This window comes from Odocoileus virginianus, chromosome 18 (assembly GCF_023699985.2).
Source record: "Odocoileus virginianus isolate 20LAN1187 ecotype Illinois chromosome 18, Ovbor_1.2, whole genome shotgun sequence".
Taxonomy (NCBI): domain Eukaryota; kingdom Metazoa; phylum Chordata; class Mammalia; order Artiodactyla; family Cervidae; genus Odocoileus; species Odocoileus virginianus.
In genome coordinates, this window is record NC_069691.1 from 37,721,492 (window position 1) to 37,736,904 (window position 15,413).

A 15,413-nucleotide genomic window follows, 5' to 3' on the forward strand; every position below is an offset into this window, starting at 1 on the left:
TGATCTGTTCTTACTGCCAAGTTCTGCAAGCTCACACAGGGAAAAAGCAGTAAATTATTTGATTTGACTTTGTTTAGCTTCCTCCAAGATGGAAAATAAATATCTTACATGGATATCCATGCCGAGGGAAAATTCAGTTTCATTAGTTTCATCAAAGTCCTAACACTCTACATCTGTACAGCCACATGCGATTCCTCTTCTTGTACTTGTGGCTAACTAGACACTTTGCCAGTTCATCAGTGGTTTAGAAAAATCCCCTTATTTCATCCTTTAGTATGATTCCCTGAAAAAGTATGCTGCCAGAATTTCAGTTACAACAAGAAGCATTGCTAGGGGCTACCCAAATTCTCTTTTGTGCCATATCCATGAATCTGAGTGTTCTGCTTGTTTCTGTCATTTGAAAAACTCAGTGTTTCCTGGTGACTGCCCAGTAGATGCGTGAACCAAGTCTCTGGGGAAAGAGAACAGAGAGTTCCTCAGGGATAAAGGGATCCTCAGTGATTCAGACACGATAGTCACTCTAAAGAAACTGCAACACTGGAGAAGCTGACTCCTCTGTCTCTTGCTACGTCTTTTAGGGAAGAAAACCCTATAATGTCTTGAGACTGTGAATATTGGTACAAGTCCTTCCACAATATCATGTAAGTTAAATATACCCAGTTTTTCACAGCAGAAAAACAACAATCAAATGAACTAGTACAAAAGGTTTAACAATCCCTAGACTTCTCAGATGGTAAAGAACCTGCCTGCAATGCAGGAGACCTGAATTCGATCCCTGGGTTGGGAAGATCCCCTGGAGGAGGGCATGGCAACCCACTCCAGAATTCTTGCCTGGAGAATCCCCGTGGACAGAGGAGCCTGGCGGGCTACAGTCCATGGGGTGGCAAAGAGTCAGACATGACTGAGCGACTAAGCACGTGCACACACACACACACAGACTTCAGTAATGAGATACAGTTTAGAAATTATTTGGGATCTACCAAGTAACACTCACCACTCGAAGTGGATGATTTGCAACAGAATTTGGATTGGAAAGAGAAATTCAAGGTCAATCATTTAACCTGCAGATCTCAAGTGGGTAAGATTACAGGATAACATCGTGGCCATTTGGGGGAAAGTCATGGAAGTATAAGCAGCCTCTTGACCTTAGGGCCGAGTTATATGTTAACCCCTAACCTTTACACTAGTTAAATTCTAAAACCCTAAGGCTTCTGCATATTTTCTGAGATGTGTGTTTAGCCTTGCTTAACATGTTGATTCTTTTCTTGGATTAAGGGAAGAGAAATGATGAGTATGTGATTGAAGTCTATCAAGACCCTTTCTCCACATCAGATTTGTGACTAGGCTACACAAACAAGACAACGTCAGAAAAGGAGAACAATGCAGCCAGCTAGTCTGCACACAGTGGAAAACGATGAAGACTCTGACCCCTTCCCCAAATGCTTGTTGTTTAGCTGCTCAGTCTTGGCCAACTCTTTTGTGACCCCATGGATTGTAGCCCTCTAGGTTCCTCTGTCCACGGCATTTCTCAGGCAAGAATACTGGAGTGGGCTATCATTTCCTTCTCCAGGAGATCTTCCCAATGTAGGGTCCTGAGATTGAACTTGCACTGGCAAGAGGATTTTTTTTTTTCTTTTTACCACTGAGCCACCTGGGAGGCCCTATATTAAACTAGAGTGACATTAAGGAAGCTACCTAGTTTCTCTGAGTCTTTCTTTCTTTCTCTTTACAACAGAAATATTTGATAAGGTTTTCAAAGATTTCTTGGGACATTTATTGAGATATATGAGATGAAATCCCTAAAACAGTGGCTGGAATAGAATAGAAATTTGACAGAACAATGTTACTGTAAAGAAGTTGTTTTAATCTCACTCAAAGGATCTGTATGCAGGTATTTTGCTTCAATGTTCAACATAATCCAATCTTTTAGTATACCAACTCTTTTCTTGCTTAGACAAAAGAGGGGAAATCATGAATAGCTTTCATTCTGAAAATAATGGATGAAAAAGTATTATCAGGCAAGGAAACAGATAGGATGCAGACTGTGGTGGAGAGTTGCCATGGTAATGTTTTGCACATCCACTGGTTCTGCCTGGCTCCCTTGTCCCGCTAAGGGCATATATCGGTCTCATCTGACGGGTGGAGTCGAACCAAAGAAAGGTCGTGTTCACCACTCTCAGTCATGAGAGATCATCAATGAAAGGGAAAATAAAAAACACATTTCTCCAGTGAGAGATCTGCTTTCCTCCTAAGAGAAGAAAATGAAACAAATCTTATTCAGTCACTTATATAATATTTTGAAGCACTACTATGTACTCTGGAAATCCAATAAAATCTAAAAATAGAGTCATACCTGACTTATGAAGCTTGCAGTCCAGTAAAGACAAATAAAATAATCAAAATTAATTACACAAATATATAATTACAAATGAGTTACATATTTGAGTACATTATAAATTATAAATGAGTACATATATTTACATATATGTAAATGAGTTACATATATATATATATATATGTATAAATTATAATGTAGTGAGTCACATGAAGGAAAAATATACTAAATGTTGAGAGAATACTTCCAGAAAATATAAGTCCAAGGATCAGAACAGCTCACACAAAGAGAAGACAAATTGGCCGACATCTGAGAGATGGACAGGGATTAACGAGGTCAAAAGATGGGGAGAGAAATCCTGTATTGGGGACTCAAGAAAGAACACGGGAACATTTGCAAACCACGTAAGTGACAGTTGGGCTGAAACACAGAACAAGAAGGGCACAGGGGCAAAATATCATCTAGGGAATGAAGAAATAAGCTAGATAATTTAAAGCATAGAGGTTTTGGCAAAGATTTTGTTCTTTATGTTAATTACTGAAGGACTTTACATAGGAAAGACATTAATGAAATTGCATTTTGAAACACTAACTCTGACTATCCCTAAACAATGGAGGGAGAAACAACTCGAGGCCAGGAAAATTATGCTGAGGCTCATGGAGCTGGTTCAATAAAGAGATGTAGTAGCTTAAACTAGGCAGTAAATGGATTCCAGAGGTATGAAGCAGATTTATTTGCTTAAATTTGCTGGTGGACTAGATATGGGAGGTAAGAGACGGTGAATGACAGCTAAGCATTGATCACGGTCAGAAGAAGGGAGAGAGAAAAAGTTACCCTAAGTACAAAGTACTATGATGTGCTATGATGGGTATCACATTCTGACTTCTACATGTACTGGTTCTTCTGAGAAATCCTTACTGAGAGGGAATAAAAGAAAGTACATGTAAACAGGGAGGGTGTGGCTCTGGGAGACTGCCCTTTAGTGTTTTCCACTAGGTGGAGAGGTCACACGTATGGAAAATGTGATGCAGTGGATAATTTTATGAGTATACGGATGCTGTTTGCCATAGCCAGCCTCCAGGATTTCCCACAAAGACCCTTGTATAACACTTGTCTAGTCCCTCCTGCACCCTCGTGACCAACAGAATATGGCGGAACTGATGTGCTTATTTAACTAATATTTGTTGAACATATAGTGTATACCAGGCACTGTTACAAGCCATTAGGAATCAATACTGAAATAGTGAGTCGGTGAAAGTAGAAGAAACAGTAATGTGTCATATTTTATCATGTGACAATTATAACGAGGGTATACATTGCTGAGGAAAAATGTAAAATTCTGGGTGATCGTTCACATGAACAATATTTGTATTATTCCAGACTTAGCACACTGCTCTGCACTTAGTAGGTACTGTAAATGCCACAATGGATTGATTGAACAATAGAGGCTTTTCTATATTTATAACTTAATCAAAATAGGATAAATAAAAAGGAGGGTTCTGGTCCTCATTGAACATGTGGCTCTGCATACTGTACTTCATTCACTTATTGCCAACGAAGCCATAACTATTCAGACTTTATAGATGTCTAAGACTTCACACTTAGATAGAATAAATGCAAGCCAGCCTGTACCTGTCATCTCAGGATGATGACAGGACTTTAGAAGAGCAGTTATTTTGGAACTAGTTAAGTATTTGCTCTATTTGGCATTGATCATCCCTATCAAGCATTTTGTTTGTTTTCCAAGGACTATTATTTGTTGATATGACCTTTTCTAAAAAGGACAAGGATGATAATGGCAATCATCACTGAGTAGGGGAATCAATAAAGTTATATCTCTGTCACACACATATACACACAGGGCTTTTCACGTCAAGAAATTAACATTTTCCTTTGGGTGTTTTGGCAATGACTGTGGATTAAAGCCGGGTTAATATTTTTTTCCTCCTAAATTGTTAGGGGCCACAGACCAGAGGAAGATGGAGTGCTTCTCTTTCAGTGTGATTTTGATCATGGCCTTTTCCAGAGCACTTGAACTGGGATTAGTTGCTGGATTGGGCGACCTTGAACTTGCCCGTCCGTCACTGGGAGAGCTGGCCTTCAGAGATGATGGCCTTTGGTCCCAAGAGGAGCCTGCAATTCGTCACCAGCCTTCCCAGTTTGTAGCATCCATGGAAATCCAAAAGAGTAAGGAGCTGAACAGAACCTGCTGTTTAAATGGGGGAACCTGCATGCTGGGGTCCTTTTGTGCCTGCCCTCCCTCTTTCTATGGACGGAACTGTGAGCATGACTCTCGCAAAGAGAACTGTGGGTCTGTGCCCCATGACACCTGGCTGCCCAGAAAGTGTTCCATGTGTAAATGCTGGCATGGCCAGCTTCGCTGCTTCCCTCAGTCATTCCTACCTGGTTGTGACGGCCATGTGATGGATGAGCACCTCACAGCTTCCAGGACTCCAGAATTAACACCGTCTGCGTGTGCTCTTATGCTACCTGGCATCTGCCTTGCTATACAAAGTTATTATTAACCCACATTTGTTTTCAACATTTGTCATGCAGATTTCATGACCTGTAAAGGCTGTCTCTCTAATGTCCCAGCTGAGAGATGGTAATTAGTTGCCTTGAAATAGTGAATAGATTTCCCTGTGGTCCCTAAAAAGATTTCCTTAAAGCACCAATTACTTTCCTCTGCCCTGCCCTCTCCAAAAAACTAATTAAAAAAAAAAAAGTAAGCCATATCTTGTGCTTAACTCCTGTGTTTCTGATACATGTAACTGCCAAGGGCTTACAAATAATTTCCTTTAAACAACTGAATTCTATATTCAGATTATTAAAGGTTACTCTCAATGTGGAACTGAGCATAAAGCTTTGAATGGAGTTGATTGACATCAGTTAAGATGGTATCTTGGAAAAGAAGGACCTGTAAGGGGAGCAGAGGAGAAGGGAGGAGGCAGATATCCAAGGTGAGAGACAGGGTGCTAGAGTAATGGAGGTGTGCGTGTATCCTGGGTGACTAGGTAGAAAGGTGGGAGCAAATGGGAGAGATCTGAAAAAATAAAATGAATGTCTTGGTTGATCTGGTGGCTACAGAGAAGCAAGTTAAAAGGCTAAGTTGAAGGGCAAGTTTCTACCATCAGTAGGAAGCTATATGAGACAAGGGTACCTGTTTTCTGAAGGATTTGTAAAAAGAATAAAGTCTCCTTTAAAAAAACTATCTAAATTCCCCCGATATATAAAGATTGCTTAATACATTATGATTTCTGTATACTGTGCGATTATTTCAATGGTGGTAAAAGAAAATGTTCACAGTATGTTTAGTTGTAAGCCAGTGATAAAACCATATATTGTAAAGCCCATTTAAGTAAAAGTGGGAAGTGTTAAAATCTTACTAAAAGATTGCATTAACAAATCATAAACGTTCTACACAGGTAAATCTGAGCAAGCTTAACTGATTTCCTTAGATATATATTAAATCTAAAGGCTGGACTCAATTTAACCAGTGAGTTCCAGTTAACACATTTGGTGCATTGTTAGTATAAAAATTTGCTTCATAGGATAAATCATAAGAAGGACAAGAAACCTAGAGAAGCAATGACTTGCAAAATCTTAAGTGGCTGGAAAAATCATGGAAGCAAAAATTAACCTGTCCTAATTTTTAAGCAGTTAATAATGATCTACATGAAGAGGTGGAAAGAAATGCTTTAAATCACAGGACACAATAAATTAAGAGTCAGTACCAAGCAGGACAGAGCAAACATATAAAAGGAAAAAGAAAGATTTGACTTATAGGTCAAGAAATAACAAGATGAGATAAACTTGAAAAGGTTCAAGTCATATATAAAAATTATCAAGAATACAAACCTATTCAGCTGGAGAAGGATCAATGAAAAGTTGCAAGAAAGAAAAAAAAAGATTAGGTACCAAATGTACAGTGAATTGAATAAGAAAGATAAGGTGATATTAGCAAATAAGAAAGGTACCATTGGCTAACAGATGGAATAACAACTTATCATGGAATCATACATGTGAACTCTTTCTACATGCCACACACAAGTTCCAATCTCTAGAGGGAGTGTGCAGAATGTGAAGAAGAAACCAGGGGGAAAATTAGCCAAAACATATTTTTTAAAGGCATTTTAAGTTACAAAATGGCAGGATCTCGATACTGATGAGGGTCCTGAGAACATCTCAAACATTCAAAAAGCATGTAACTTTCTCATAAAATGCATCAAACAAGGCTTCTGCAGAGTTCATGTCTCAAGAGCAAATGCCACTCTGAGATGAAGAGAGTAGCCACATCCCCTTCTTCATTCACTAAGGACACACACCCTAAATTTAGGACCCTTGACTCTAATTACTGACTTGGGGAAGTAATGAATTATATATAACTATACAACAAGCACCTTTGGGGTCATACACAAATAGTTTTACTAGTGGATCTTCAAAGTCACAGTGAAATTTTCTGGGGTGATTATTAGAAGGCAAACTTCTAGGCTAAGGGGCTATTTTAATAATCATTCAATATTATTTGGATATAAGCAGCCTTCAGTCTACACAAGAGGTTAATATCAAGTGTATCATTCTAAGGAGATACACTATATTTTGATCCAAGACAGCAAACAGAATGATGGGGCACATCCAAGGGTAACAGATTAACAATTAAATTACATGTGAGGCAAAAACAAAAAGAATGTTCTGTATAATCAAAGCACTCCTGAAGGTTTCGGTGTAAATATAAGGCAAGGAAAAGGACAGGGTGATGGCCTCTCAGTCTCTTCCTATCTCAGGATGTTTCTAATGGTAGCGCTCATCCTGTAAGACCGTTTAACTTGCGTTGTTTTACTCTCTTAACTGAAAAGCAAAAATGCTTCCTAATGTAACATAAGAAACCATTCTTCTTCAGCTCAAGAGCAAGTAATAATTATAGTTCTACAACTGAGTGGCAGGACTTCATCAATTACACAAACCAAACAGCCTGACTTCTTTTGATGATGACGACAGAGCTCATAAACAAATCAACGGAGTTTTCATTGCACTGACTACACTTAAAAAAATATATGGAGTAGGCATGTTGATAAATGCCTCTATGTTTTGCGGCTCCTCCAGTGGAACTGACTCTCTTCTTAAAGAACATGAACGTGCATTCCCTACCTCGTTTCTCAATAAAAGAAATCTGTTCCAACTCTGGAACTCGGTGGAAAAGGAAGAAGCATTAACTACATTGGAGAAGATCATACCAATGTATAATCCCAGTAATTTATATGATTATATCACAGTTGCAATTGAGTAAAAGATACCAAAGTACTAAAAATAAAATAAAGACAAATTGGCCCATATCTCTTAATATAAGACTGAGAAGACTCACAGATCAACGTATATGATTTAATTGAAGAAAAGCAGTGTGTTCTTTTAACACGGCCTCACGTCACTTATATTTCTCTTTTAGAAAATGCTTTGATTCAAACCCCATCTTAGCTAGGGCTGTTTTTCTTTTACCTTATAGATAAAATACTCCATGGCAATTTCCATTAGGCTTTTTGTCCAAAGATAGTATCAACTGAAGGTGAAGTATTTCTAACTGGCACCTTCCGCCCATGGTAAGGCTAACCTGAGTGATATCTTTCTCACTGCTCTCCCCACAGAGAAGGCAGAGTACCAGCCAGATAGTGAGAATCAGAACAGAATGCCAAGGCATCCATGCTAACATAAGTTATGTTGCTCATGTACTCCTGGAGTAGGAGGACATGGAAGGACATGTCCGAGTTAGCTAGGGAGAAGTACAATTTACAAACACAAAGTGCCAAGGTCAAAGACAAAACCTGAAGTATAAGAAAGGGAAGCTATTGGATATCTTTCATCAACAGAGTGACTTTGTTATTTCACTCTATCACCCCTCAGGAATCACAGTTAGAGATAGAGGAGCAAACAAAATTTTCTGAGTCCAGTTTGAAGACAACCTGTTAGCTCTAATACTCTCCCAGGGTTGGAACGAAGCCTGATCATAAGGTCACTAATCAGTGATCTACACTCTAGAAGTGAGTCTACATTGCTTCACTGCTTTTCCAGAGCATCTTTTAGAATTGAAAAATGATGTCTGTGGTTAACGTGGCATACCATCTTCAGTGACTTTTTTACGTTGAAATACCAGGGTGTTCTAGCTGACTCCACTTAGGATCAAGGTATTTAGTGGGAATTGCATGGAAACTCTGCTCTGAGATTCCTTAAGCGTCTTTAAGGAACTGAATAAAAGGAATATAGACAATAGAATCCAGTCAGTTTCACTTGCTTGTGGCAAGACTTATTTTTAAAACCACACCATTTTTTCTCCATGCTTTCTGATTCTTATTTAAAAGTATTATACAAAATAGAAAATAATTAACAAAACATGACAAGGTTAAGATACTAGTCTAGGCATGATAAAAGATCAAACAGTGGTGGAAAAAAAAGAGAGCGCTATGGTCAAGCACACAAATTGATCCAGATATCAAATAACATTAAAGAATCAAACAAAGCCTTTCATCTGAATTTTTAGAACTCTGTAAAGCAGTAATTGTCCCCTATAAGAACTAAGAAGTCTCATAAAGGAGTAATTCTGAGCAGCCAACATTGCATATAAAGCTCCTGTCACCCTTAAGATTGCAGATCAAAAACTAGAGGCAAAGGGATCTTTTCCACTTATTTCAGGAGACTGTGGAGTGTCATGGAAAAAGCACTCTTCTTTTGAGCTCTGAACTGTTGCTTAGTTGGTGGAGCTCAGGTAACTTCCTCTGAACATCACTTTTTTTTTTTTCACCCATAAGGCAGAAATTATCAGAACCACTAACATATTTTTAGACAAATATTGTATGGGTATAAGAGAAAATTAAAGCATATAAAAATGCTATAAAACTGAAAAGCACTACAGAAATATGAGTTGCTACTACTTACCAGAGGAGACAATCACATTTTCTGTGTTCTGCAGAATTCTTGATGTTGGCATTCCTCAATAATATTGAGCAGTCTGGCCCCTATGACATCTTGGTTCTTCTAACCATCACCATCTTATCCTTTGACCACTTAAGGATGCTAGACCATCCATCCTTAGCCTGTCCACACAAGCAAATGCCCATCCTCATTAGCACTCTTCACAAACTAATTAGGCTTAGCAAGCCAAAATGTACCAGCAGGTGATTATGTGAGTGGCTTAAGTGTCTCCTGGAGAGTGATCTCATCTCTGCTGTCTTCTGAGAGATTGTGACTTGTGGGTGGTTGGACTCCATGATATACAGGAAACGTAAAGTTTGAGTTGGATCCGTCTCCATCCCTCTATCACTTTGTTCCAATGAAACCTGCTCAGTTCCACAGTCACAGACTGCTCTTCTGACCCCAGTCAGCTGTCTCAAAATGATTGCCCAGAATCAGATGATAGTCCACAGAGCGGTGCCAGAAAATTCCATTTCTGTGAGGAAGGAAAGCAGAATTAGAGAACCCATGTTCAATGTCAATAGCAGCTCTAGTTTCTTGAGCACCTACTATGGACCAGTCACTGTGCTTCCACACGTGAGGCAGGATAATAATTTAGAGTATTAGTTTAGATGTTTCTTTTCTGATATTTTGTCCCTTTTAATGCCCACTTTGGGCTTTTCAAGTGGCTCAGTGGTAAAGAATCTACCTGCCTATGCAAGAGATGCAGTTTTGATCCCTGGGTTGAGAAGATCCTCTGGAAAAGGAAATGGCAACACACTCCAGTATTCCCACCAGGAAAGTCTCATGGACAGAGAAGCCTGACAGGCTACAGTCCATGGGGTCGCAAGAGTTGGACATAACTGAGCGAATAAGCAACAACAACAACAAATGCACACTTCTCCCAACTTTCTTTCAAGGGTTGATGACAGAATTTCTGTTTGCTTTCTTCAAAGAAGCTTGGGGAAGAGTGACTGTGTTCAGAATTTCCACACCTAAGCAAATAAAGCTGGATGCTCCCGAGAGAAACATGGGGAAAGGTATTGGTACATATAGACTAAACAACTAGCAGAGGCAGGGTACTCTCCAGACCTATATCAGTAAAATGTTTTCTTTGTGTTGGGTAAGAAACAAACAAAGAAAATTCTGCGGATCCTGAGAGCAGAGAAAACCTACCCCCTGGGCAAAAGGGCTGGATATGAACTTCTAAAGGATATCACCAAATACTCAGCACTTAAGCTGAGCAATGAAGACAGAATTCAAGAATCCTGTTATCTGAAGGGGTCACATATACTGTGAGGTAATGGACATTTCAGAGGCCATATGGGTTCATCTATGACCTTAGACAAGACAGCTAACATTCCCCCAAAATCTCACCACTGCATGATATTCTCAAAGAGTGCATATTGCTGCTCAAGGAAAGTGAGTATTTCTGGTACAAAGGATACTGAGTTTTTATCTTTGTCTCTCTCCTAGCCCAAGAGAAGAAGGGTTCAGAGTCAGAAATGACCAGTTACAGCAAATGAAGAAAGCTTGTTTTCTTCCACCCCTGGATTTATGAGTCCAGATTCATTCACACTACATGTTTATTGCTTCAATTAATCCCTATGACAGCATTATGAATTACAAATTACTCCTTCCCCTGTTATAGATGAGAAAACCTAGATCAAGATATTTAAGTCACTTCTCAAGATAGCCCAGCTAGTTTATGATGGTTCTGGCTTCAGTCCTAAGTTTTTCTGACTCTAAAGCTATCTCATCTTCAATTCTATAGCATCTATACCATGAGGTTGAGTAGGCTGGGTGAAATTCAGTGTTGGCAATTACACTACTGATTTTTCTCAAAGGAAATGTGAACCTGGAATGCATACCTGCCCCTTCAAAGTGAAAAGAAATTCTGGGGTTTGGGGTCATAAAAGTCAACACTCCTGAACAACATACTTCATAAACATTTGTGTTTGCCTTTCATAGCTGTACTTACAATTTTAAAACACCACCTAGATTCTTCGTAGGCATTTTACATCCTAATTTTTCCACATGTGTGGGCTTGGTGGTGGTTCAGAAAGGACAAAGCTCATGAGGGATAAAGATCCATCTGCAGTCATCAAGTACTTTTCTGAAGATTAGACACTTGGCTGGTATAAAGAAAACTTTGGCAAGACCCAGAAGTAGAGAAGGCAGCTGGGAATAGTTTACGGCTACTCGGGGGAGCACCACGTGCATCAGAAGGAGGCTGACAACGGGGGGCTGCTCAAAGAGCTGCCAGTAGATATTGTCACTTGCGTACTGAGACCAAGGGAGAAAAGAAGCTGCAAGATAGAGTGCCAGCTGGAATAGCAGGGCCCAGCGAGAGGATGGAGATGAGTGCTTGCGGAGGGTACAGAACACTCACTTCTGAAACGTGCAAAGAAGGCTGATGTGTGGATATGGGGGACCGGAAACAGATGCAGGACAATAACACAATCAAGCAAAATGGACAGCTGGAATGAACGAAGAGAAAGAGGTCAGCTTCCGTGATCTTAAGAAACCTAGCCAGTTAGCATATTCCATAAAGGGAGCCTGGTCTAGTTCATTTGGTACCAGTTACACTAGATCATTAGGTAAAGAAAGGAAAGTTTAGTTACTTAGTCATGTCTGACTCTTTGTGACCCTATGGACTATAGCCCACCAGGTTCCTCTGTCCATAGAATTCTCCAGGCAAGAATACTGGAGTAGGTAGCCATTTCCTTCTCCAGGGGATCTTCTGAACCCAGGGATCAAACTCAGGTCTCCAGCATTGCAGACAGTTTCTTTCTTCTCTGAGCCACCAACCAATCGCTGGTGATTTAGCAGTAAAGAATCTGCCTGCCCATACAGGAGACTGCCTGCAATGCAGGAGACGCAGTTTTGCTTCCTGGGTCAGGAAGATCCCCTAGAGAAGGAAATGGCAACCCACCCAGTATTCTTGCCTGGGGAAATCCCATGGACAGAGGAGCCTGGCGGACTACAGGCCATGGGGTTGCAAGAGTCTGACATGACTTAGTCACTAAACCACCACCAAAGAAAAGAAGGACAGGAAAACAAGATCATTATGTAAAAAAGAGAAAGACAGTACACAGATACATATTAAAGAGCAGACCAGTCTGATTAATCTAAGATCTGATGCTTTTAAAATGAATGACTTGGCAACTCTATTGTAACCAATTTTCTCATATGTAATTGGATCTGATAACAAAGAAATGATGGTTTTATTATTACTATTAAAAACTAAGATTGAATTGGCACTCAATATATGCACCAAGCACGTTTAATCAATTCTCGTAAACAATAGTTCTAAAAACTGAATGAGGTACCATAGTTGAAGTTCTGTTTTAAGGTGCTAGACTCCTGTTTTGTGTTGCCATTTAGTTGCTAAGTTATGTTGGACTCTTTTGCAACCCCATGGACTGTAGCCCACCAGGCCCTCTGTCCGTGCGATTTCCCAGCAAGAATACTGCTGTGAGTTGCCATTTCCTTTCCCTTCTCAACCCAGGTATTGAACTTGCATCTTCTGCTTGGCAGGTGGATTCTTTACCACTGAGCTCCTTTCCTTGCTCAATAAATTGGAGCTACCATCAATACTGGCATTGTAATTATTCTTTTCACCTAGTTAGTCCCTAACCTCAAAGATACTCTTAACATATCTATTACTAACCTAATGCCAGATAAGATTGGAATGAAGGATTTCAATTCTAATGCTAGCCTAAATTTAAGACAAATACTCCTTCTCAAGGTGATCCAAAACATTTAGACTGACTACAAGCACCTTGTATCAGGCTGGATTCATACCTTTTATATACCCCAAGTTAGGATTTCCCATTTACGTACATAGTCATCTCACTGATGTCCATATAACATTTTCTTCCTACTATCCACTAAGTAAAAACACATTCTTTACTATTCCAATCCTACACACATTTTTACTAAAAGGCGTGTGCACATGTGCTGTCAGAAGGTTATAGATTGTTTATAATCATTATACTTTTCGGCATGTATAAGAAATAAAGTGTTCTCCCTTTAATTTCCGAATGTCTAGCTCCTTTTCATCATGAATTGCCACCTCCTCAGAAAAGCCTCCCCAGCCAGTCAATCTAAATTAAGTTTCCCCTATTAATCCCCATCTCAAGGCCTTGGCAATTGCTTTTGAAATACTTATCAAAATTATTTCTCAAATTTTATATGCTATTCTCTTTGTCTGCTTACTTTATATTTGTCATTAGCACCAATTACAATGTAGATTCTATGAGGGCAAGGGGCCACATTCATCTTCATCGGCATTCAGAAATATTTACTCAGTTCATACAGCGCCAGGGGTTGTTTCCAGGCATTGGGACACAGCACTGAACTGATGTTCCAGCCCTGAGAAACAAACAAAGGGCAAAAACATGACAGGTGATGACGTTGTGAAGAATCTATAATAGCAGGGGCTAAACATGGCTCCTGCGTTGTTGCAATGAGAAGTTGTTGACACGGTGGAGTCTTTTTCATCAAAGGTGATTAAGGAATGGCTTCCTTGGTGGCTGAGACAGTAAAGAATCTGTCTGCAATGCAGGAGACCTGGGTTTGATCCCTTGGTTGGAAAGATCCACTGGAGAAGGGAATGGCTACCCACTCCAGTATTCTTGCCTAGAGAATTCCAAGGACAGAGGAGCCTGGCAGGTTATACAGTCCATGGGGTTGCTAAAGAGTTGGACATGACTGACTGACTAACAATTTCACTTTTTCACTTTCCTGATAAGAGGACCCATGATGAAAAAAGGATGAAGAACTTTCCAGATAGAGGACACAATAGGTGCAAAGACTGGGAGGAGAGGATCTAGAAATCAGGCATTGTAGCTAGAGCAAGGTGGAAAAGGAGAAGAGAAGGGAGAGGTGATATTGCGAGGACACAGAGCACTACAAGGGCTCCCCTGGGGGCTGAGACAGGAAAGAATCCGCCTGCAGTGCGGGCGACCTGGGTTTGAGCCCCGGGCGGGGAAGATCCTCTGAAGGAGGGCATGGCAACCCACTCCAGTATTCTTGCCTGGAGAATCCCCATGGACAGAGGAGCCTGGTGGGCTGAAGTCCATGGGGTCGCCCAGCGCTAAGCACAGAACAGCACAGAGTGCTCTGAAGCCCCATTGATAAGGCTTTTCACTTTGCTCTGGCTGGGGTGGGAGCAACATTGGAGAGTTCTGAATAGAGAATGATAGCATCTGATTTATGTTTTAAAAGAACGGCTTTTGCCTGTTGTGTGGAAAATACTCTGGCAAAGATTGGTCAAGGGTGAACAGCTAAGAGATTATTGCAGGAAAGTGAAAGATCATGAAGGCATTAAGTGATTATGATAGAATTATACAGAGATTGCTGTAACAGTGATGGACACTGGTCAGATTCTGTATTTATTTTTAAAATAGAGATGATTAGATTTGCTGATAAAATGGATGGGAGGAGGACAGAATGGAAGGAATCAAGGGTGACATTTTTGGCATTCACAGTTCAAAGATTAGAGTTGCACTGATCAAAACAGGAAATGCTTGGAGAGAAATTTCAAAGGTAGAAATTATGAGTTAAGTTTGAGTGGGGTGAAGTTTCAGCGGCGGGAATATCAAGTAAAGAGTTGTCTACACAATTGTGGAGTTAAGAAAAGAGTTCTGAGACTGGAGATCTGTATTTGGAAGTTACTGGAATATAGACGGTGCTTGAACACACTGGAATAGAGGAATTCAGTTATGAGGAAAAGAAAGTAAAGTCACGAGTGCTGACCTTCAGGGCACTCTGGCATTTGGTGCTTGGGAAAATGAAGAGGGAAGAGCAAAGATGTCTGAGAGGGATTCACCTGTGGGGTAGATGAAAAGCCAGGAGAAGGTGGCATCCTGGAAACCAAGGGTCTATTGCTACTGCTGGGTTAGTAATGTGAGGACTGAGAATGAAGCAATAAGGCCAGTGCCAGACAGCCTTGACATGTGCAGTCTTAGGGATTAACAGGGATGGATGCTTAGAGGAAGCAGTTTCAAGAAATCCTGGAAGGAAAGGAAATGGAGTATAGACAACACTTTCAAGGGATTTTTGCCCCCTCCGCCCCCCGCAAAAAAGAAGGAATTAGAAAAATGGGGCTATAGGACAGTAATGTGAGTCATGG

The 15,413-nt window shown here is 40.2% G+C and overlaps 1 protein-coding gene and 1 long non-coding RNA gene across 2 annotated transcripts in view; one reads left to right on the plus strand and one right to left on the minus strand.

The window, feature by feature from the left end:
* The window catches only part of LOC110151460 (uncharacterized), a 537,693-nt gene extending 524,037 nt beyond the window's left edge, over nucleotides 1-13,656 (minus strand). Inside the window, exons 1-2 of the long non-coding RNA XR_011492815.1 lie at nucleotides 13,585-13,656; nucleotides 9,260-9,770 (exon numbers count right to left, since the gene is read on the minus strand). This is a non-coding gene — a long non-coding RNA (uncharacterized lncRNA). The remainder of the gene's footprint in view (nucleotides 1-9,259; nucleotides 9,771-13,584) is intronic.
* On the plus strand, nucleotides 4,299-5,028 carry LOC139039430 (putative protein CRIPTO3). The gene has a single exon (XM_070480173.1). It carries the CDS (start codon nucleotides 4,315-4,317, stop codon nucleotides 4,858-4,860), a length of 546 nt encoding a protein of 181 aa, XP_070336274.1. The 5' UTR covers nucleotides 4,299-4,314; the 3' UTR covers nucleotides 4,861-5,028.
* Nucleotides 13,657-15,413: the final 1,757 nt, after the last annotated feature.